Genomic DNA, 23,446 nt, shown 5'->3' with positions numbered 1-23,446 from the left:
AGATCACCTAGTCCAGGCACCTGCTTAAAGCAAGTCCTTACATTGCCTTAAAGCAAGGCTAAATTCAAAATTTGATCAGGTTGCTCAGGGCCTTGTCCTAGTGAGTTTTGAGCATCACCAAAGATGGAGACTTCATCACATGGCGAGGCCCTTGTTCCAGGGCTGTGCCTTTCCCATCATGAACCAGTTGGGCATTGGCACCAGCAGTGAGATTGCTCCTCAGGCCTTCCCTTTTCTGAGCCGAACAAGACTACTCCCCTGGCCCCTCCTCATGTGCCACTTGCAGTCCCCAGCCATCTTCGTCACCTTCCACTGGATCACGGCATAATGTCAATGGTTCTCTTGTATTAGGGATCCGGAGCTGGACCTAGCGTTACCAGTGCTGAGCTGTCTCAAGGCCAGTTAGATTACAGAGGACTTACATTGCCTTTCATCTCAGCTGTCCTCCTTTCAGACCAGCATTTAAAATGTCTTCTCAGGGTGAAAGTAGGAAGACACGAATGTCTCTACATTATGCTCTGTCTTTTGAAACACGGAGGGAGTCAGCATCTCCCTGGCTCAGTGCAGAAGTCAGTGTGGGAATCAAAGCACGCCGGGGGGGTAGTGTCCTTATCCTGCACCTAGCTAGCTCACCTGGTCTGCTGTGCCACCTTAAGGAAGAGATGAAACAAATGGCATTGTTGCTCCAAGAACAAGAAATATTTATTTTATTTAGGCTGTGTACTATAGTTCCAAATCACATCTGAGCTTTCTGAGAGTACGGAGTGTGAAGGGTAAAACCTCCGTTATCTTGATCTAAGAACAAGCTGCGACACTGGGAAAACTCTGCGTTATCTCCCAGAGAACCTGGGAAGCGAAGAGCCTTTTAGTTTCCCTGGGCACTGTCAAAGTGTTGATAATTATTTGTTGAAAGTAATGAACTTTCAACAGTATTGCAGGGACCACAGATTACATGCAAATTGCAAACATATTTTAATGACAACAATCTGAGGTGTTGTCTGTTGTTTCTCCTTAAATCAGCAGAAGGATTTCCATTGACTTCCCTTGAGTGTATTGTGTGATGAGTGTCTGCTGTTACTGTATTGACTTGATGGTTATTTTTTATGTAGTAACACAGTTTAGCTAAGAAATGCCAGATTCCTTTATTTCTTTCCGTCAGTGACATTTAATGTTCATTAATGATACATCTAAACTAGAGAAACAGAAATGAGAGCAAATTGTATTATTAAACAAAAGTTGGTTTAGCTATCAGGAATATGCAGACATGTCTGCAAAACTCCACTGAAAGTCAACAAGTAATTAAGCTTATCTCCTCAAACATGGGATACTATTATTAGCAAAGCATTTAATTAGCTGTCCATTGCGATAGAGCTGAAAGCCAAATACCTCATCTGGCATTTCCCAAGTAGCCTGTCCACAGAGCAACACTTCAAGACTGCGTGTCACATAGAGACTGAATAAGATTTTGTTGCAGAAAGCTTTATGATAAACTTTATTACCAGCCCAAGAAAGCACCTTTTTTAAAAAGATCATAAGACAAAATTAAACTGATCTGACTTCAGCCGTGGAAAGAAGGGTCTAACAAATGTCCCAAGAAGGTGCAAAAGTAATATAAACCTTTAGGACATTTTAAATTGTCCAGTACTAGTGTTCCTGCTTCTGCTCCAGCACAGCTAATGAATGAAAAAGGGACTTAAGAAAAGGCTTTTGTGCCACATCCTCTAGATATTAGAACAATTCAGGATAGGATTAAGATGAATGGCAAAGACGAGTTGTAGATGGATTGATATAGTAAGGTGCTGACTTCAACACGTCTCAGGAACGTGCTCTTGACTCCTCGCAATGCCAGGAGAGATGGGGTGCTGGCTCCTCTTATGTGGAGCTCAGCACTTTGCAGAATTGGGTCTTCACCTACCACTTCAAGCATATTGTCCCAAATCAGGCAAGCACATGAGTGTAAAATAAGATGTCTTCACTGTTGTCTTCTTCCAAGAGATGAAAACAAGGATATTGATAGAAACAGCAATTTTCCTGTGGTTGCAAAAGCAGCACAGCCCACCCCCAGTGGGAAGACTCCTGTTCTTTGGGTTTCACCGAGCCGTCCTCGATGTATTACGTGTATGTGTCTGTCTCGCAGACCGAGGCTCAGGACACCGCAAGGCTCGGGGCTTGGCAGTGCTCCTCCCCATCTGGCTGACAGGAGATCTCGGCTAATGGGAGTACAGCTGGAGGGTGTCCCTGCCTCGCAAATAGGAATCCCATTATTAGAAGATCAAGACTCACTGGCCTAGATTATGATCTCTCCAGGACAGGGAGTAACTCCTTGCATGTGTTTGTCAGCACCTAGCAAACAGCATCTAAAAATAAAACCAAGGCATCACTGACAGTAGCCCACAAGTAAAAGATTTATTAATAGAGATAAAAATGTTCATTTTCACAGCCTTTTCTCATAAATTAGCCAAAATAACTGGCTTATTATAAATTACTCATATATATTAATAATCTGCTTTTATTCAGTAGCATGATAACACTATTTGTAGGAGAAAATATGAAAACTGAAATTCATTAGGGAAACAGTTTGCACTACAATTAGATCTGATGCTGCTCAGTGTGGGGTTTCAATTTGTTTAATTCACGTTGATGTGTAGGCAAGACTGCATAACAAGAAAAATACAAGCATACGTTTAATATTAGTTACATTGTTTGTTCATGCATACTTTAGCTAAAGTCTCGGTACCGTATGATTTCAGATTCTTTTCGTGTGTCCCTAATCAAATATTGGATTTGGATTGATATATAATCAAATGGTTATATTCTTACAGTATGTTCTCTCTGCTAAAGAAACGATTCTGAAGCCTACCTTGATGTAAAAACAGAGAATAAGGCATAAGTTCAGCCCAAACTTTGGTCTTGCTTATGCACATATGGACGCTGTAGCAACAGCTACAACCAGCTATGTATGTGAAAATCAAAGGGCAGATGCTGCTTAGGCACAACATTAGCAATATGAAGCTATTGGACTTTCCAGGACTGAGACACATCCCATTAAGAACATGTGCAGTCCTCATTTTTCATTTCAGCTAGGGAATGGGAAAATGCTATTTACCCAAGAGGACAGATCATCACAGAAAACATGTAGTCTAGATCCAGTTTAGCAGGAAATGATGTCCATTGGGTTCAAAGGGGTAGCACCGAGTTCCAGCTGAGGGGCTGGTCTTCAATAAAATATTATGTTCAACTTTCACTCTTCATTCCTATTTGGGGAAGAAGCAGAAAAGCAACTATCTTAAGATACAGCCTAAACACTTAATTCTGCTTATTTCATTATTAAGGAGTAATAAACATGACTAATATTACCTTTTGCAGTAATAGTACTGTAAAAATTTACTAATATGTGTTTAGATTTTTTTTGTCAATGTAACAGAAAAATATAATTTGGTGTACATCAAAACAACCTCAAAAAGTATCACCCTGTTTGAACATGAGCCACTCCTAAAAAAGAATTCATAACATCTGTCAAAGTTATTTAGCTGCCTAACTTTGCCTGTGTTGGGCACTTAACTCTTACTCGTACAATCATTTTAATGTTTTGTGCTATGTTCCTATATACGTTGCTACTGTAAAAAGAAGTATATTTGTTAGTGCTGTTTATTATTTTTGTAGCATCCTAGGTAGAAAGAAAGAAAACTGACAAGATCCAACCTCACCTTCACTTTAATTCCTAGGGAAGGACGTTTCATTATTTCTCCCTCCTTTGAAGTGCCAGGTCTCTGAAATCTCTTTTTAATGATGCAGATGAAAAATAAATACGTAGAGGAAGGAGTCAGCGTGCAGAACTCGAAGAACACAAGACGTTTTGAGGCCGTGCCATGCAGGGGGATGGGAGCAGCACCTCAGTGTCGGAGGGCGTGCGTGCCGGGTCCCCGGGCTCCTGGCACTGGTGTCGGTGAACCAGCTGTTACGGCAGATGATCGTGCTGAATTTCAGGTCATTTGATAACTAGGGCAGGCAGCTGTGTTTTGCAGTTCAGCTTGGGTGACATATAGATTAAGAACTTCATCAGCACGATGCAGAATTGCTCATGTTTCTCGGCTGCTCGGGTGGGTTTGTAGTGGGGGTGGGGAGGGGGTGTTTAACCAGGTCCCCTCCTTGGCAGCCGGATAGCAAGTGCTGTCTCCTGCTTGGCACTTCTGCATGCGAGAAAAGTGCGGGACTTTGCTAGGTTTTCGGCTTTATTATGAATGACATTCAGAGTGATTCTTATTTAGGCTATCACTTAAATCTGCAAGCTGTTTGCAGGCCTGGTAGGCTCTGCTTGGTCGTGTCAGCTGCTGCTTCAATGTGAATTGTGGTGCCGGCTTCCAGACTTGCAAAGAAATGCTTACACCCATGTCAGGGAATGGCAAGGAAAGCTTCCCAGTTCCTTCACTGGCTTGGCAATACCTGAGAGGGGACACGCGGGGAGGGGGAAGCCCATAAGGAGCCGTAGGGAGGAGCAGCCCAACCATGCTCCTTGCTCAAGCTGCCCGGAAGAAAAGTGGCAAGGCTTGCTCGGGGCCAGGGAAGGATTAATGTAAAATTCTGGGGAAAGCAGCTGGAATATCATGGTAATTTTCTCAGCTTGGCAGGCTTTTAAGCTTTAATGAATTCCCAGAAGAGTCAAGCAGATCTTTGGTGTAGAGAAAGTGATAACCGATGATGCTAGATTCCTAGATTTTTAGAGTCAGAAGAAATCATTAAAGCCATCTACTCTAACCTCTGTGTTCAAACCTACGGTGTTCTGCCTGCAGATTCTTTATCAAGTATGTAATGCCCCGTTTGTGCTAGAAAGGCATACTTTAGAAAGCCACGGTCTTGATTTAATAACTGCATGTTATAAAGGAACTACCACTTCCCCAGTTAAGTTTTCCCAACTGGCTCATTATCATCCCTGATAAAATACCGTGTCTGAAAGGATACACCTTGCCTCTGAGCGCACCGAGCTCGGGCACCTGCCTTGCTGATGCTGATAGCCGGTTTCCAAACTGGCCTGTCCGATCATCTCAGTTCTGGGCAGGATGTGGCCAGCCTGCCCTCCGCCTGGGTCGATAGGCACAGAGCGGAGCTAAAAGAGGATGCTGGGGAGCTGAAACAAGGCTGGTGTAAGAAATGTGGGAAGAAAGCCAGGGCTGCAATAGATTTCAAGAAATAACCTTGAAGAGCCTTTTTGGTGTGAATAAGGCTGGTTTTAATGTAATTTAGAAGGCTGTATCTGCCTTCTCTCCCCCCAAGCTTCTCATAATGTGGTGAAAAGCATCTACAATTTGAAACGGTAAAAATTTAAGAAGAAGAAAGAGCAGGGCAGTAGGTATTTTGACAGAGAGCAGGCTGCTAAAGATGCCTGTCATATTAGAGGTGGCAGCTAAGGCTTGTTTTCCGTGTTTCAAAGTGAGTATGTCCTTTAAGGCAAACCAGCTATTTTTAACTCTCATTCTGGGAAATCCTTTTTCTCTGTGCTGGGAGGGAAGATACGTGCCTCGTGTCACAGTTGTCTCACAACCACTTACCTCGCCAGCCTCCTTTCAATAAGGAAAGCCAGATAATAGGACAGAAAGTTGGTCACCCAAGCTCAGTGATTAATAAACCTCCGCTCCTCATTCCGGAGGACGAACAGGGCGGGGGGAAGTCGGTTTCATTTAGCAGGAGAAGTCCCATTGTGGATGGTAAGACAGAGCCAAACAGGTATTTATTGCTCACTACACGGAGCGTTTGCATGCCATGCCCCCCGCAAGGCCCGCTCTGGCATCATCCAACAGTGAGTCACCAGCGGTGAGCAGAATGGTGAGCCAAGATGCAGAGTGACATTCCATTTTCTAAACCCTCCCTGAATCTACAGGTATTTTGGTAGAGCTTGTGGCTTAGTCTCTTAGGATTAGACTCATCCCAGCTATATTTACAGGACTGAAAGTCTGGCGTGGAGTCTCACCCAGACGACTCCTATAATCAGTGGAGAGACACGCTGCCAGGGAGGATTCATCCCTCTTTCAGATTGGCACTGATAACTGAGGAGGTTTTAGGAGACTGGTGACGCAACCAGAAGTTTGCAAAGCTGAGTATTTTTGAATTGTGCTTGCTAGCCTCTTTACAGGAGCTTGGGGCTTTTTCTTGGGTCTCAGGCTTTCTGCATCATATGAAATGTACATCACAGTTTCCCCTGAAATGTCTGTTCTTACTCTCAGGGAACAGAATGTGTTTTCTGAACATTTTCAAGTGAATCATAATCAATTTGCAAGTTTAAATTAATTAAAGTTGAGCCCTCTGAGAAGCATCGAATCCATGCCAGCACTTCCTTTATACCAAATGATCTTAATAGCAGTGTAGCATAGACTTCAAAATTCCCCATCAGTTACATTAATTGAAATTTTTTGTAGAAGACAATTTAGAAAGCAATATATTGTAATACAGGTATGTTACGAGTGACTATTTAATTTTTACCATACTATGGGCTACTGACAGGCAGCAGCTTAAATAACTTGCAAGTGGGACAACTGTCATCAGAAATTACTTACCAGCCTTAATCTTTCTTGTACAGCTATTTTGCCCCTAGCAGTACCCTGCAAAGAAAAGATATGTAAAGTGCAAGCATGTCTTTTAAAAATAGTTTTATTTAGTACCACAAACACTGACATGATTTAATCATAGCATATTATTAGAGAATGGCATCAGTACAAGATGCTCCAACGCAGATAAATTTCTGGTAGCTGTAATCTTTACTTGAGTTGACGGGGGTTTTCTGGGCTCAGTCTGTGGGACTCGCATCTGCCTGGAATACTTCTTGCTCCCTATTTCTTGGCAGAAACTTTCAGTCTTGCATCCTATTTAAAATTGTTTGTAATTGGAAATATCTATTAGGGTCTAGTTCTGAAATAGATGCTGTGCCAGGTGGGTCTTCTCACTCCTGTGGGTGAGTCTTGGTTCAAGCACCTGCACCTGGGCTGTCTATGTAAGAAATGAAGGTTACATGCTCTATTCCTAGGTTGGTCTCACTCCCTTGTACCGGTTATTGCAGACACTGAAATTTGGGAGAGAATATATCAACTTCGCGTGGGAGTCCCGGCTCAGTGTGGGCTTAGCCAAGGTCTCTGTACAGGGAGCAGCTCCAGAGAGACAAGATGCGGAGATGAGTGGGGTGCTTTCCTCCACGTCTTAAATCTGCTCCATACAATCTTACTCCAACCAAATTGCTAGGGTACGCGAGTGCAGTGTCTGTAGACTAACAGCCATCCCGCAAACATCATATCCTGGTGGGAAACACTTCAGCTCTCCTCAGCACGGTACCCAGGAGTCCTTTGGAAGTGAGGATGGAAATGGATGTTGAGAGCAGAGAAAGGCAATATCAAAAATTAAAGCTGGTTCAGTATAAGCAGCTTCTACAAGTAGGACAAAACATCTGACGCTGGTCCTCAATAAAAGACACCAGTTTCCATCTTCAGGACTACAATGATCTGGGCAATGGCACGATGATGGCTTTTTTAGTATATTTTGCCCAGCTGAGGAACTTGTAAGTTCATTGATCTCCTTCTTGAGTGTTTTCCAGAGCTCTTTAGAGTACAGACCTTCTCAGAGTGCCAGTGGATAAAGACACTATTAAAATCATGAAACCAAGCACTCAGTTCACTTCATAGTGTTATTTCAGTTTTGGCACAGCCTCTGGGTTCTTAGCTAATGCGCTGGGAAGTGCCTCCCCAAGCATGGATAATAGATACTTGGAATAAAAAAGGAAAGCAACCTTTTCAATTAAGGGCAAAATGTACAGAAATTAAAATGACACAAGTTGTATCAGCTGCATATCTCCTATGCGCACAGCCTCTAGATATAATCAGTAGGTGCTCAGACAGATAATTACAGTCTTCCTGCAAAAGACTTCGTGTAGGAGAGCCACCTGCCTGCCTGCTACCACTTGCAGGATCAGAGCTGTCCTTTATTTTTACAGTTGTGGATTGTGGAATTACAGTTTTCCAACTTCTGTTTAAAAAAGAAGCATTTTTCTAGCACATCTCGTTTCAGAGGACTGCTGCACCAGGTAAGCGCTGGGCATCAAGAGTGATTTGTCAGCCTTTGTTATAGACTCAGTAGTGATTTATATTTGTCAAAATGCAATTTGCACAATTGATTTCCTGTTGCAAGGATTACAGGAGCAATTAGTTGAGGGAGTGTTTGCCTTCTAGCCAGCTGGTATTGGTTCATGCTCAAAATAGGGTCAAGGTTGCTTTTTAGACAGGAGTAAGAGATGGTCAGTTGAATTGTTGAACTGATAGTGTTCAGCAAGTCGTAACTTTATTTGCCCAAAGTAAGAAGCAGAGGTGGTGGCTCACGTCATACTCTCTGGGGCAGCTGCTTTCTCAGGTTCTTTAATTATATTTCCTGTGGGCCATGCTGCTATTTCACACTTCCGAGGGACCACTTTCTTGCTGATGTGATTGTGGATCCCAATCTTCATGTCAGAGTTGAAAGTGGTGGTGGAGTCCCTGAGGGAACCTGTTCTCAGTCCATATGTGTTCTCCTTGCAGATCACCTAAAGGCATGCTATGCCACTTACTCAGTCACATGGTGGCACTGGCTCTGCTGCCCCACTTTGTGTTTGAATGAGCTATTTAAGAGTATTACCTTAATTTTAGGGTTAGGTGGCGGGAGAAGTAAGCATACCCACTCACTCGTTTTCCTGGTTGCATGGCGGACTTTGTTGGCAGGGTGTTTTCTGTGCAGGTGATAAGTCTGCAAAAGGATCTGCAGGGATTTGTTAATCTCTATTAGATCAGTCTGAGATTCACTGAGATGCTGTTTGGCCTTGAAGGATATTTTTCAGCTTTTTATTAGTCATGAGCACGTTTAACCTCTTAGCAACCAAAATCTTAGTGTGTAAGAGATAAAGACAATAATAAAGAAAATATGGGGTAACAGATACTCTTGGCCAAATAAGTCATTTAAAAAGTTAGATGCATTCTTATGACAGAATGAAGTCGTACAACTCTGTGTTTACAGATCCCCTTATTAGTTTGGTATATTGTTTTTAATTGCCTGCATTTGAGTAGTACTGTTTTCTTTTGAAAGAGCAGGGGGTTCCAACGGTGGTGCAGGATAAGTCAGCGCTTCAGAGATCAGAGCTGATATTTTACACCAGCCAGATGCTTCCCTTCATTGTGAGATACAGGAGGAAAGCAAAGGAGAACAAAAAGGATTTGGAATGTCCTCAAAACTGAGAATCCAATGGTTTGAACGTGATCCAATGGCCTTTTTCTCTAGAAAAACTGGAGTCCTGATGAGAAAACATACTGTAAAATGTTAATATTTTAATGCCAATTTTATTAATCTAAATTTATTTCTGGATTTTTTTAAACCCTCAGAAAGTAATTACATAACACCATTGGCATTTACAGCTATGGAAACCTGAATTTACACTCAGGTTTTAGTGTAATATTCCTGTTTGCTGATGTGCCTCTAATGGCTTTATAAGCCAGCAAGCAGAAAACAATGAGCATATGCAGGTAGAATTTCGACCATCTGGGTGCCATAGTGAAAAAGATAGTTTGCTATTAGCAGAGCTTTTGCTGTCTCAAATATTAATTAGTTAATACTTGTTTTGCTGCATCTGATGGTGGAGCATACCTGAGAGGTATCGATATTGTAGGCTTAAAATGGGACTTAAATAATTCATAGCAACAAGCATTAGAAACGTATGATAAGCGGCTTTGCTATTAGAATATCTATGTACTACTCAAACGCTCTGAGTATGTTTTAATGTTGTAGGAGGCAGGTACAGAGAGAGAGCAACTACTCAGTTATGCTCAGTTATGGATTGTTTGAGAAGGATAGGAGTGGCTCTGATATATTGCAAGGTAGTTATGAACCTGTCTCCACCTGGGGTTTCACCTGCTCTAACCATACAAAGAGCCTTATAGTTTTTATTCAGCATATTCTAAAAATTAGATATTAGATAAAATACTTCCCTGCTAAGTTCAGTGGGTCAAAACATTGATTGGTCTAAACCAGAGTAGTGTCACTGAAGCTATGGAGATACATCCCCTACACCAGCTATGAATTTGCTTGAGGAGTACAGGATTGGGCTGTGTGAAGTCCCCAGCAGACAGAATAATGCAACGGCAAGGAGAAGGGAAAGAAACGGATCAAAGGACTGGTGATAAGGCAAAGATGACAGAGAATGAATATTCCGTGTAGCCTCCTCATACAAGCTGCCCATTAACTTCAACTGGATTGCCTCTGCAAGACCTGCTGTATTTAAATATAGAAGAGGAAAGTGATTAGCAGACAAAGTAGAAAGGGGGAAGAGTGTTGGGATCAGAGGAGATCAGGAATGATGGGATGATGAAAAAAACTGAAAGACAGTAGATGGGGATTTTAAGCCATACATATTTATTTCTGAATCCAGCATGTTCACATTTATATTTTAAAATTAGTGCTCGACATTCATCGCTGGTGTAGCCCCTTCAACTTCAGCAGCTACACCGCCAGTGAACTTGATCCTGCATGTTGATTTGCAGTCATTTTTTCCCCAGTACAAGCTAACTTGCTGCTTATTCACACTTTGCATTTATTGTAATTACTTGCATGTAGGTGAACATATGGTGGTCTGATTGGGGCAGGGGGCAGAAAATGCAATTTCTTTCTGACTTCCATGGTATTATGTGAAAGTCCAGACAATGAAGCCTGGCTTCAGACACCCCAAGGTGTTGTGATAGGCGAGGAAGAGAGTCCCATTAAATATTTAAGCAGCCAGGCCCACTTTGCTGCTGCAGCGGTGTATAGATTACACCTGCTGAAACCTGGTCTGCAGCAGGGCCGTCGGTAAGTGCTGGGCATGAGGAAGGTGCAGAGAGGAATGCGCTAAGGAGGCTGCTGCCATACTATGGTCAGCAGGGAATGGATTTGGCACTGCTTCTGCCTCTGCCACTGTGACTGCGTCATCCTGTGCCGAATGTCTTGTAGGTGATGGAAACCTCCCTGCTGCCTTGCACGCCCCATCCCTTGCATGCTGTGCTCCGGCGGGAGCCATCCCAGGAAGGGGGAAGGGATGCTTGCGCCAGGGTGTTTTTGCATGGAAATGTTCTGTGCCACCATCCAGTTGTGCTGGGAAATCGCTTGCAGTTGTAGCTCATCGATGGATTGTTTGTCTTTTGCTTGCTTTTAATTCCAGCAGGTGGGCAGTAGGATGCTGAGATAATGTTTGAAAGAAATGACCCATTAGGTTCAGATGACGCCGGCATTACTTAGGGCTGTTAAATCAGAAGAAGTCATTACAGCGAGAATATGGGATGACTTCTGAATCAGTGTGTTGGATTGCTTCTGTCTTTACTTGCTAATGAATAGCATCTGTACTCACAGTTTAAAAAAATAGGTGTGAACAAGGGCAGCATTTTATACCTGCTATAGTTATCTGGATATGTACCTATTTTTTTTCTCCATAACCACCTGCCTGTGACTGTCAATTCCTGTTAGCTTTTCTGGAAATGAGGATTTGCAGGGTTGTGGAGGCTTGGGCCATTAGGCTGAGGAGGATTTACTATGGATCTTCCGAGCTAGTGGGGCTTTTGCTTCCCTTAAGCAGAGAGGTTGGCTTTTGGTGTTAATGTGAACGGGATCAGGTGCTGTATTTGAATTTTTTTGTTTATCCGTTGAATTTATTAGACTTGTGTGTTTATTGTCAAAGAGGACTACCCATTGCTAATGTTGTTTTTTCATGTTTTTTCATAAATCCCTCCATTTAGTTGTGTTTCATTGAAAAGTCCTCTGCCTGCCAGCACTCTGTCCAGGTACAGGTGCCCATCCTAGTTGTCTTACAGCAGCATTGGGGGTTAAATCGTGGTAAAATGGATCTTGTCTGGATCTTAACCGTTAACTAGATGCAAACTGTGTGTTTATAATGTGGTGTTTTCTATGTGTACATGTTGCTTTGATGCACGTATGGGGCCCTGCTGTTCTCCGTGTTGTGGAGAAGACTGCCCTGAGGAGTTTACTGTCTCACCGGAGACTAAAAAAGGAAGGAGACACTTAAAAACTGAGAGACTTACCTTGCAAGGTTATACATGGAGTTGAGCCAAGAATAGACCATGGTGCTGCACCAGGCTACAATGAGCATATATATTTTTCTGATTTAGTGTGTCATAAGTCTTATTGTTAAACAAAACTAGAGATGATATTTGACATGCCAAGTGTGTATATATCAGCTGATTGAACTCCTGTACACGCCAGAGGCTGGGTTCATTTTCCCTGTGGCTTCAGAGATTTTCAGAGATTCAATTTGTCCCCAAAAAGGATTGAATTCCTGCTTTTTATTTGATGTAAGGAATTGTAAGTATGAAGTGAGTATAAACAGGTATATGCATGTACTTATGTCGAAATACACACGTGGTCACGCTTAGCTAAAGGAAGATATTCAGCTTATATTTCACGAGATGGATGCATGGGGCTTGAGACATTGCCCCTTGAAGTCAGTGGGAAAGTGCTTTGTGAGCTCAGCGATGCTCTTACTGCAAAGCGTGAGGCCAGCGTTGCCAGCGCTCCCTTCGCTGTTGGGACAGAGCCTGGCAAACTGTCACCGGAGTGAAACAATTCATGTCCTCATTAAAACCAAATTCAGGAAAATATCTTTGTCATATAAGCCATATGTTTAGATGGTGTGTATCGATTTACACCCTCGGCTTCTTTGGAGCATCTACTGCCTGGGCTCTGGCGTTAACCAGATGCCCATGCAGTGGCAGGGAGGTGACAGCTTCTCAGTATGGCTAATGCTCTCTATTTTAACAGGAGTCTGATGATATTTGGAATTTTTCTTTAAGTTCCATTACTGCCTAAAGGCAAGAGATTATGAGCTAATTTTAACCTTTATTGAAAAGTTTCAAACCTGGATGTGCAGGAAAATAGGCTTGACGCACATTCTAAAAAACAATCAAAAAAGGTGGGGGAAAAAAAGTGGAAAAAAAAAGGAAAAAATGGAAGTGCTTGTGGGTGTGGGCTTGTTTATGTAATACTGATAGTTGTGTATTTATTGAATACTTTTTTTTTAGCTAGTCTCACGCTCCTGAATTTTATAGATCACTTTTTCACTTATAGCATTGGTTGACATCTTGTCCCATCGTCTTCCCTGTACGTGTTTATAAAGCCAGCAACACTGGAATCACACCCTTAGAAATTCAGCGATGCCTTTTTTTTCCCTCAAAAAAACCCCAACTATTCCCATAGCTTTCTGTGCACATACTGTTTTTCTCAGAGCCAGAGGCAGTTCCCATAACAAAAGCAATCGTCCATCAACTAAGTAGGATGCTTACTTATCATGAAACTGCCTGCGGAAACAAGGCTGTTTCTCGAAATGCAGCAGAGCCCCAGCGTCACCCCCTCCACGCTTGGTGCTGCGTGGCAGGTGGCAGCCTGGCGGGGGCCCCCCCCCCCCGCCTCTGTTTCATTAGCTCATAATTGAGCGGCCGCTGAATTAGTTCTTTCTTGCTCAGACCTCAGCACAGCAATCAAAATCCCCCCGGGATGCTCCAGTTCCACCTTTCCCTGACCCGCGTGGAGGGTTCCTGCACTCGTCTTGCTGGCTGTACTCTCTGTTTCTTGGAAAGCCGGTGCTGCACAGGGTCTGGTCCTGTCCCGACACCTTCACTGGGTGCCGTGGCGCTGGGGCCTGATCCAGTTAGCTGTGTAGGCATTGCCTTCCGCTTTGCTGCCATCCTGAAGGTCTCGTGCTTGAAGCACTTCCCTGGGAAGTGGGGGACCAAGGTTCAGCCACCTCCCCTGCCCAGGGGGAACTGCAGCTTTCATTTCCCACCTCCCCCCGCCCTGACGAGCTCGTGTTATTCTAGATCAGTGTGTGGTTTTTGTCTTCCTGTTAGAGCTGAGCTGCTGAGAGCAAAATAATTCCCAGTTCTCGTGCAATTCTTATATTTTACGTTAATCGGTCACCAGATAAAATACAGGGAGTTCCAGGCCAGACATGTGGATGTCCCACCCCTGTTGCATGCCCTAACCATGGGGATACAGTCCCACCACCCCAGGCTGCGTTCTGGGGGAGATGCTGACCCCGATAGCCCTGGAGCCACCTCATTGCGGAAGGCTTCCTGTTTGCACAGTCACCTATGTGTATTTTTACATTTCTTTTAAAGCTGGTTGTGCTATCTTTTATGTGAGAGGTAACCCAAGCTGTGCTCCTGAGCTGAGGCGCTGACGCTGAAATAAACGCACCCGAGCCATGTCCTTTACATATTAAATATGATCCCCGCTGTCAGAGTGCAGTTGCTTACTGCAGGAGCTGCTTTAGCACCGACTCATCTTTATTGCATTCAGAATGAAAAAAATAAGTTTTTCTCATCCAACTTGACCAAGACACCAGCATGAAAAATTATCAAAAGCTGTGCCAGTGCCATGATGGATAAACAGCCAGGATCAAACAATTGCCATTGTATTTTATGCAAAATAACTGAATTAACAGCTTTAGCAGTTGAGTCAAAGGCACACTGGTTTCATGTTGATGTGTTCAGTAGCACTTCTGGTGAATTGAAGATGATTTCTTTCTAATCATCTTGCAGCACTGGACCTTGGCACGGCCTTTCCATTTGGTAACTCCTCTCTGGATCTTGTGTCTTACATCCTGCTCGGTGCACATGCACAGCCGTGTGGTTGTGCATGTAGGGACTCCTGCAATTCCATTCATTGGTTTTCCTAAAAAAAAAAAAGGAAAAAAAAGGACTGTGCACAGTGCACACACCTGTACATATGTACTTGCAGGAGTTGTGAAGTAATGATAGGGTAGGCCACTCCTGTGGTAAATACCAGGCTTGTTTTTCCAGCTGTCACTGTCCTTAAATCTTACCTACATCAGAAAGTTTCAGCAGTGAGTATAAAATCAGTTTTTAGTTTAAATGAACAGACTTCATACAGACCCCCTGTGCTCACACCCTTATTTCAGTTTAAGGAGGGCATGTTTCATGTTAGATTACAGTAATCTTACAGGTAAAAGGAAAAGATAAAAGTAAAGCAATTGCAATCTTGGGAATGGCGCTTTTAAGAGCTTCTAAGCTGGGAGTTTCTACAATTCAGCTGAGAGGTGGTACCTGGATACACACTGCTCCTTGTCCAGTGTAGTATAGGGTAAAATGAGGTTATGTAAAACATTGCTGGGGATGGTTTTAAGAGGATGTGTTTTACTTTGCGCTGCCACAGGCTTGCAGCACTATTGGTCACCAAGGGACAAGGGAGGAACGTAGAGAAGTTTTCTGGCACAGAGCTGGAAATGCTCATTTCACTGCATTCTTCTTTGCCTTAGGTCAAACCAAAACTAATTATCTGCATCAGAATAAGAGTGCCTTAGGTGACCCTTTGCATAGGTTTAACTGTGTCAGTAGCAAATTCATCTGTAGGTAAATCGATGCAAACAAATTTTACTTGTGCAGACATGGTCTGGGTGTAATCGAGTCACTTAACTTCTGCCTCACAGCACTGGTGAAGCTTAATTAAGGCTGGTAAAATTCTTTGCAGTTCTCAGAGGAAAAGTTTGGTCCATGCGTAAATGGTGTTATAGAAGGTATTTAACGTACTCTGTTATAAATGCTGTGGAGGCACCAAGCCTGTGAATAACACTCTCTGAAACTCTTTCTATTTCAAGTTAATGTTTAATAGGAATGAGGCAAACACTGCCTGAAAGCAGGCTTTGTGGCACTGTACCCAAACCCTCCCTTCGGTGGGTGTGCTCCCTCTCTCTGCCAGGGTGGTTTTGCTAACCGTGATTCAAATGATCCAACACGATCCTGTACAGAGCTGTAGGCGCTCTGTCGCATAGTTAACAGCGCAACAAAACCCTCATGGGTTTAAATTTTTAAAACTGAGCCACAGACAAAACTGCCCTATTTGTCTGTCTGTCCGTGCTTTACCTCAGCCCCTTCATCCGTCAGACACCCCCCGCAGCAAGCCTAACGCATGAGCTGTTGCACATCAAACGAGGCAGGACGTGCGGAGTCCCAAACCCCCAGCATGGAAATGCCGTGGCGGCACACGTGAGGGGCCCATGGCTGTGCCCAGCTGTAGTGGTGGGGCGCAGCGAGTGGGGTGATCCCCCTTCCCAGTCCTTTAACTCGCCATGGAAATTTAGGTCTATGTGACCTGCCACATCATCCAACTCTGGTTGTACTAGCTTGGGCCCCAGAAGTAGTGTAGGCACCCTGCTTTATCTACGTGCTTTATCTAGGCTAATTAGATCCGTGCTTTGTCCAGGATAATTGTCTCTACTAATGAGTTTGAGTGCAGTGTCACTAACACAGTGAAGTTGCACCTGGTTCCTGCGCCAGGTCCCTCGGTGGGCACTGCCTCGTGGCGTGTGGCCGTGCCAGGACGTCGCCGGCATGTGCAGTCCCCACCAGGAGAGACTGAAGGGGCCAAGAGCAGGTTGAGGTCCTCAGGGCAGAGGCAGATGTTTAAAGTGCTGACAGAGTCTCTGCAGCAGCCGTGTGATTGCCCAACAGCGGCAAGAGAGCTAAAATTACAGCCAGGCTGTGAACGGGGGGAAGCAGTGGTGTAAGGAGACGCAGATAACTTCCCCCCTCCGGCCGGAGCGGGGCTGGAGCCCACCTGATTTCACACCCACATCGCAAGGCTGATCTGCCTGTGGGGCACCCGGGGGAGATCAGGCAGCAGCACAGCTGGGAGCAAGGAACCCCCCTGACTGTGTGGGGGTGAAGGGGAGAGGTTATGCACCGTCTAGCCGAGTCCCGGTGTGGGTTTGCAGGTTGGCCCCAGGAGCTGGCAGCAGCCCGGCCAGGACTCCCTCCCCAGTGCCCCGACACGGGGACCGGTGGCCCAGGCTGTACCTGAACAGGGACGCTGGGATTAGCATTAGTCAGAAATGCTTTTCACAACTGATTTTTTTTTTTTTCTGTCAGAAAATGCCATTTATTTGAAAGGTATTTCTGTGGGAAAGAAAAGCTTTGCAGGAACTTGCAATCTGGAGTGATTTCTTCTGTCCTGGTCAGGATAAGCAAGAGTTTATGTCACATTCCCAGGATATAAATGACGACGGGTCAGACCTGGTGCCTGAACCTGAGTCTCCGGCAATCCAAGTATGTGCTGAAACCATCAAGCAGTGAGGGAGGGCTGTCTGTCTGTGGTTTTTTTCCACACAAAATCATGATGTTCTGTTCATATGCAGAACAAACATTTTCAATCATCTCGTGAATTTAAAGCCCAGATAGATTTCTTATTCAGCTCCGACTCTGGATGCTTTCCTTAGCCCACCACATTCATCACACTGGTCCATAAACACCATGGAGGCTATAGGGGTTGGCAGAAACCCCACCTGGGGGCTGCTTCCAGTGTGTATAATGAATAAAAGATCTGTAAGCGGGTTAGATTGGACCTTCTGTATTTAAGAAGCACAAAATCCTGGTTGCTCAGGGAAATGGGCCTAGTTTTGCCACTTTCTTGAGTGCATGCAGTCAGTGGTGCTTGCAGTTGTAGCACAAGTGAAAGAGGAAAAACAAACTCTGCTTGGGGCTGCCCCAGCAGGAGAGAAATGATGACATTGTTCCTGCTTGTGTGTGCCTTCCCACCGCAGCTACACCAGAGTGGAAGCCATGGGTTTTCCCTCGGTGGCAGCTTTGGTCCTAATTTGTGGCTGGCCGTGGGTCTGGATGTGGACATCTCCGAGCAGTAGCAGGGCGCAGTGGTCCAGGAGCGGTCACCACCATATAGAAATCATCACACCCACCACAAAGCAGTGCCCTATGCCAGGAGTTCCCCATCGCCATCTTTAGGGGCAGCTGGGGAAGGGCAGAGTGGGTGCTGGGGTGGCTGAGCAGGAGGAGAAAAAGCAAACACGGAGAACGTCTGTGTGCTTCCAAAATCTGCCTTGAGCTGAATTACAAGATGCTTGTATAAAAATGCGGTTAATTATTACAAAGCAACGAAGCGAGGAAACACAGACATTCACAGCGTATCTCCTGCATTAATTTGTTGCTAAAAATGTAGATCGCAACAGCTGTGAAGCTGCAAACAGGTCAGTAGCAAAACCATCTCGCCTGGTTGTTGTGCTGAGAAGCACTCTTCTCTGTGAGGCTGTTCCCAAAGGCTGTCAGGGTCGGAGGCAGCTCACAGGCCAACTCGAGAAGCATGTTTAAATGAGGATGCCATCACCAAGAGCACTTACTCTTCATGTGTTCTCAGGTCTGAGAAATACCTGAAAATGTGGAGAGGAGTTAAACCTAGAAACCCACCTGAATTTAAAAAACCCTCAGCCAAACAGCTGTCTGCTGTATGTGCACTGCAGAGCATACACATAGGGAACCAAGCGTAAAAATAATCCCTGTCTTCAGTATCTGTATGAGTTTTGGCCAAGCATGCTAGAAGCAAGCTCAAGGACGAAAGAAACAAGAAGCTCCACCATTACAGAAATTGAAGTTGTTTGCAGACATCACATCAGATGGTGGTGTGCCTGGGTCTGCCAAGAAGTCTGGATGGGGAGGGGGGGAAATCTAGCAGAATTTATATTTCTGGCAATGAACAGACCTGAAATCTTAGGTTGGACTTTTAAGTGTATTGGCCACCCTCAGGCAAAATCTTGGTTGCCAAAACTGGGTGCATCTAACCTTTTTCTTTAGGGTTTGCAAATTAAGGTTCCATATTACTACAGAAAAATGATTGGTTTGAGTAAGATCACAAGCAGGATGCCAGAAGGAGTTATTTCTTATGGTCATGAGTAACCCAAGCAAAACAACAACCAGTGCCAAACAGAACTGGTGTCTTTCCCCACTGGTGGCAAGAAGAGCTGTAACCCCACTGGCAGCAAAAGGTGTAACTGCCTGAACACCCTGTTATCCCAGGACAACTCCACATACAACTTTCCTCAAACGCTTTTCCAACCACTTCCAATCAATACAAGCCTCTGCAGGAACACAAAACAGGTATCCCTGTTCCCATGGGCTGTGATTGACCCCTGCAGCTGGTCTAGGCTTTTCCTCAGGTAGCATTATCTTAGCAACTTTTACTCCACTACTTCTTGTTTTACACAGGGGAAAGGACAAGCTACCTATTACAGCTTCATCCTCCTCTTCTGTTCATGCTTGCCTTTTTTTGTCTCCCAACTTTGTTAGTGTACTTCACTTCTAAAGGACTTTGAGAAGAAAATTGTGCTAAACAAAACTGATGTGCAGAAGAGGACATTAAAAATATCTTAGGATTGGGTATGACGTGAAGACAGTTCACTTCTTTAATGTCTCACTACTGGTCACTAGTAAAATAGAAGAAAAACAGAAGAAAAAACTCATAGCAGCATTTACCTGCCTGCTATGCAAGATCAGCTTGAGAAAGCTCCAGGTGATAAAAAGGAACAACCCCAACTTCCAGATGTGTTTTGTAACATTGCCTTAAAAGGATTCCTTTAGGCTGCTTTCCAAATTGATTTGGTTAGATTTGTTTGGTTTTAAACCTACGTAGCCAGTTCATAACAGTGCCCACAGGAAAAAGGAGTTGGTTTTTTTGTGTGGTGTTGATAGTCTGCTCTTTGATTCCTTCTGCATGTCTAGTATTAGTCAAACTGGCCACACTGCCCCATTTTTCTGGGCGTTTGGCCCCAAGAGAAGATTCATGCCAAAGTACCAGATTAAGATGGCATCATTAGATCCTCCTATATACTTTGACATGATTTATTGCCAGGGAAGAATTGTTGTGTCTGCTGCCTCATCCTCTGGCCCTTCTTGTTCACGTTGGTGCCTACTTTTAGTCCTCTTTCCAAGCAGAGTGCAGGCTTCTGTATGATGCTCTGAGTCTTTATACAAGGGAAGTTTTCTCATGATGAAATCATATGCAGGGATGAGCATGGCTAAGGCTTGTCATGTTAGAATTTGTTACCCGGTGAGGGAGGCGTAACTGACTTAAGCCTTGAAAGTCTTTCACCCAGAAGTCTGCTTATTGAAATATCTCACAGGTGCGTGTATGTGCACAGGAGAACGTGGGTGTTACCTGCACACACCAGAGCCAGGGTCCAAACCGGTGACGCTGCTAACTGTGGGGAGTCTGGTCCAGTTCCACAGTTTGGGGATGGGACCTTACCCGTCTTCCTACTGTGTTCAGAAGAAGTTTAAATTCACTGTGTGACTGCTGTTCGGGGTAGCTCTGGCCTTCTCTCACTTCAGTGGTGAAGATGCACAGTACAAGCATTCACGCAGTAACACGGCATCCTTGTTACACCTTAAACTCCTTACACGTGAGCCTCCTGCTCTGTGCTTCCCAAATACCTGCTAAGTTTTTTCCTGAGGCTTGCTTCTAAAAAACCCACCCTCTCCCCCCCTATTCATTGTTTCGTGTGATCTTCACAAAATGTGGCATTTCTGTCTAAATAGTTTGCCAAAAGCCTGTGACAAACAATATTAAGTTGTCAGTCATGAGACATTAAAGAAGTGAACTGTCTTCACTTCATACCCAATCCTAGGATATTTTAAAATGTCAGAGCTTTTGACTCAGTGGTTGTCACTGGCTCCAGTTTTGGGATACCCAAAACTGGAATACACGGGCCTGATTTTCAGAAAGCGCTATGTTCCCTTTCTGCAAATGTTAGTCCTTAAACACATTTCAAAAATACGCACAATTTCATCAGGATCAGTCAATGCTCTGGAATTTCTGACTGCGATGCCTTTCTGCCATCTTTCCTGTTTTCACGCAGTCATACTTTCTAAATTTGTTTTCAGATGACATTCTGCCTGGCAGAAACATATAAAGAAAATTGAGAGAAATATCCGTAACGATTTGTGAGTGACATATTTGGGTTTGTAAGGGTTTAATTCTGATTTGCTCCTGTGGGATAACTTTTAAAAGGATGAAATTTTACATTTGAAAATGAAAATAGTAAGGTAGACATAATAATTTCCTGCATATAACTGATCTATTTCTCAGTGCTGTTTATCAGGAAAATTGCTGTTGCATTTAATAGAACTCTTATCAGTTTAGTCCCAGTTGAAACCTACCTCATCAAATCAATGGAACAATCCTCTTTCCACCAAATGCAAGACCACTGTAGCTTATGTTGCCAACAATTATTTTTATTTTCAGAATAATTATTTCTTTCTGAAAATGGCATGTGTCAGTGTGCTTGATTAAATGTCCAAGAACAGAGATTAAATCATCAAAGTCAAGAGGAGATGTGACTTAAATGGTGACATGCGTAGTTGAGTTTTGTTGGTGAATGCCAGTGAAAGCTCAGCTTGGTGTGGATCCTGCAGAAGCAGAAGACCGACAGCATTGTAAAAAGAAAAGCCACCTTTGAAAAAGGCTTGTTTAATCTTGCATCTCCTTGCACCTTCCATGAGGGAGCTTTTCGATCCCAACTCAGCATCAGAGCAGCAATAGCTAGCACGTACGCTCACAAACTCAGCCCTGTGGTTGAATTACTGTGCAAGCACAGAATAATCCAGGGAGGTTAGATCTGAACCCTGTAGAAGCTGGAAATGCATCCCAGTGCGATGGACTGTCCTTCCACAGGACATCTTTTGCAACGCTGCAGGTCTTCACCCTCCCCAAGGGATAAGTATGTAGTCTACAGCTACCACAATGCCAAGTTACTGGACAAATCTGCTCACACATTTAGCCATTGGATTCTCCCAGTGGGACTAAAAATCTACAGGAGGTGATGATTTGTCTAATAGGAAAAAATAAATTAAAAAAAATAAAGCGAAGAGGACAATAATGCTTGAGGTTTTTCTCTCATAGTAAGATGGAGAAGCAATTAATCTGAGTGTCACTGTTTTTGGAAAAAGTCAGCTACATTTGCTTTCCTAATAGCATTCTCTTTTTTTTTCTGTAGGTCCAGCTGCCCAGCGCCAGGTCCAGAATGGGCCATCTCCAGATGAGATGGAGGCACAGAGAAGGTAAGTGGAGTTAATCAGTTACGATAGAGTTCTAGGTTGTGACTTGGATGAACGTGCAGTCCTTGCTCACCAATAAGCACTGTTCTTTTTACTTGTACCTGTCTTAAGCTGATTCTGAGTTTTCTGTAATTATTGCTAACGATTCTGGAATGACTTTTTAAAGAGTGAACTGAAGCCCTAGGTAAACTCTTTGCTCAAAGGCAAGCATGAGGCATGCTGATGTGCAGAGTTAAAGACAAAACATGTTTAAAAGCGTTTTGTAGAGTGTGTGTTTCTGAGCACATTGAGAAAGCCTAACTTTATCCTGTTCTGGATCACCTGCTGGCAGTTGACAGTCATATTGCCCCGGGAGCATCTGACGGACCGTATACACTCTCATTAATAGCTTAGGCCCATTTTGTGTATGGCTACTTCCTATATCATATGCTGTTCCTTTTATGAATGTTTTGCTCTAAACCACCATAATAAATGAAAGTGTAAAGTTGAACCCTTCACCTTTACGTGTATGTCTAGCCTTAGTGCCATTATTACACATAGCCTTTTCTCTAGCTGCTAGGAGTGGTCTCCTTGACATCAAAGGGAAGGTCAGCAGGAGTGTCTGTCCTTACATGCCTGTCTCCATAACCAAATTATGAGGCCCATCTCATTTCAGCTTTGCTGATTCAGCCAGGATTCCTGTAGCAGCAGTAGAAATCCCTGTAGCAGCAGTATTCAGCTTCCTTCGCTAAGCATAAGACATACCTGTCCCATTCGGGACAAAGTTTTCTCATCTGACCAGTAGTCCACGCTGTCAGAGCTGTGATCTGTCTGCCGGGCATTGGCGGTGTTCGTGCCAGCAGCACTGATTAGCCAGGCTGGTGCTTCCTTGTTAAAGTGTAGGCTTGTGCGCACAAAAAAAGCACCTTTGTTCCCCATATTCCTGCTCACTGCAAGTGTGTTTCTCCTACTGTATGAGAAACACCACAGAATATTCTGCCGTAACACATGTAAGCTGGTGAGCCTCACTTCATCAGGAGGGCGTTGGAGTACAGAAATCGGCAGGACCTGTTGCTGCTCCAAGTTTGGTGCCTGGCATTGCTTAAATGAGGTGTCTGCATTTGCTTCTGTAACGAGAGGAGGATCAGCAAGTGCAGTTAGCCCTCCAGAGGACTTGGCCCAATGTTTGGTTCAGATAATAAGTAGCTTTGTAAGGATTTTAGTGGAACCAGACCTGCAGGGGCAGCTCAGCACCAAAGATGTCAGCTGTTGGTCTGACGTGAAAGAGGCTCAGTGGGCTCTGCCTTCGCCGTATGTGCAGCCTGTAAGCCCGCAAGGTCCCCCCTTGCAGGGTCCAGGGACTGCCCTGGTCCTATGAGTAATGTGATTTAATATCACACCCTCTGGGAGCAGCAGAGATAAGTCTTGCAATATATCATTTGCATTCATGTTCCAGGGCTACCGTTCTGACTGGTCCCTGCACAAAACCATGTATAGGTCAGTCGAGACAAGGTCCTTATACAGGCTGTGGTAGGTACTTAGGATTCTCTCTTTCCCCCTCCAAAAGCTGT

General features: G+C 44.1%; 1 protein-coding gene across 1 annotated transcript in view; it reads left to right on the top strand.

The window, feature by feature from the left end:
• EVL (Enah/Vasp-like) overlaps positions 1–23,446 on the top strand; it is an 86,130-nt gene that overhangs the window by 42,947 nt on the left and 19,737 nt on the right. Inside the window, exon 4 of the mRNA XM_009328132.1 lies at positions 21,836–21,899. Coding sequence (XP_009326407.1) covers positions 21,836–21,899 — 64 coding nt within the window. The remainder of the gene's footprint in view (positions 1–21,835; positions 21,900–23,446) is intronic.

Source organism: Pygoscelis adeliae, unplaced genomic scaffold (genome assembly GCF_000699105.1).
Source record: "Pygoscelis adeliae isolate BGI_AS28 unplaced genomic scaffold, ASM69910v1 Scaffold130, whole genome shotgun sequence".
Classification (NCBI taxonomy): domain Eukaryota; kingdom Metazoa; phylum Chordata; class Aves; order Sphenisciformes; family Spheniscidae; genus Pygoscelis; species Pygoscelis adeliae.
This window is presented reverse-complemented; position numbering and strand designations above follow the sequence as displayed.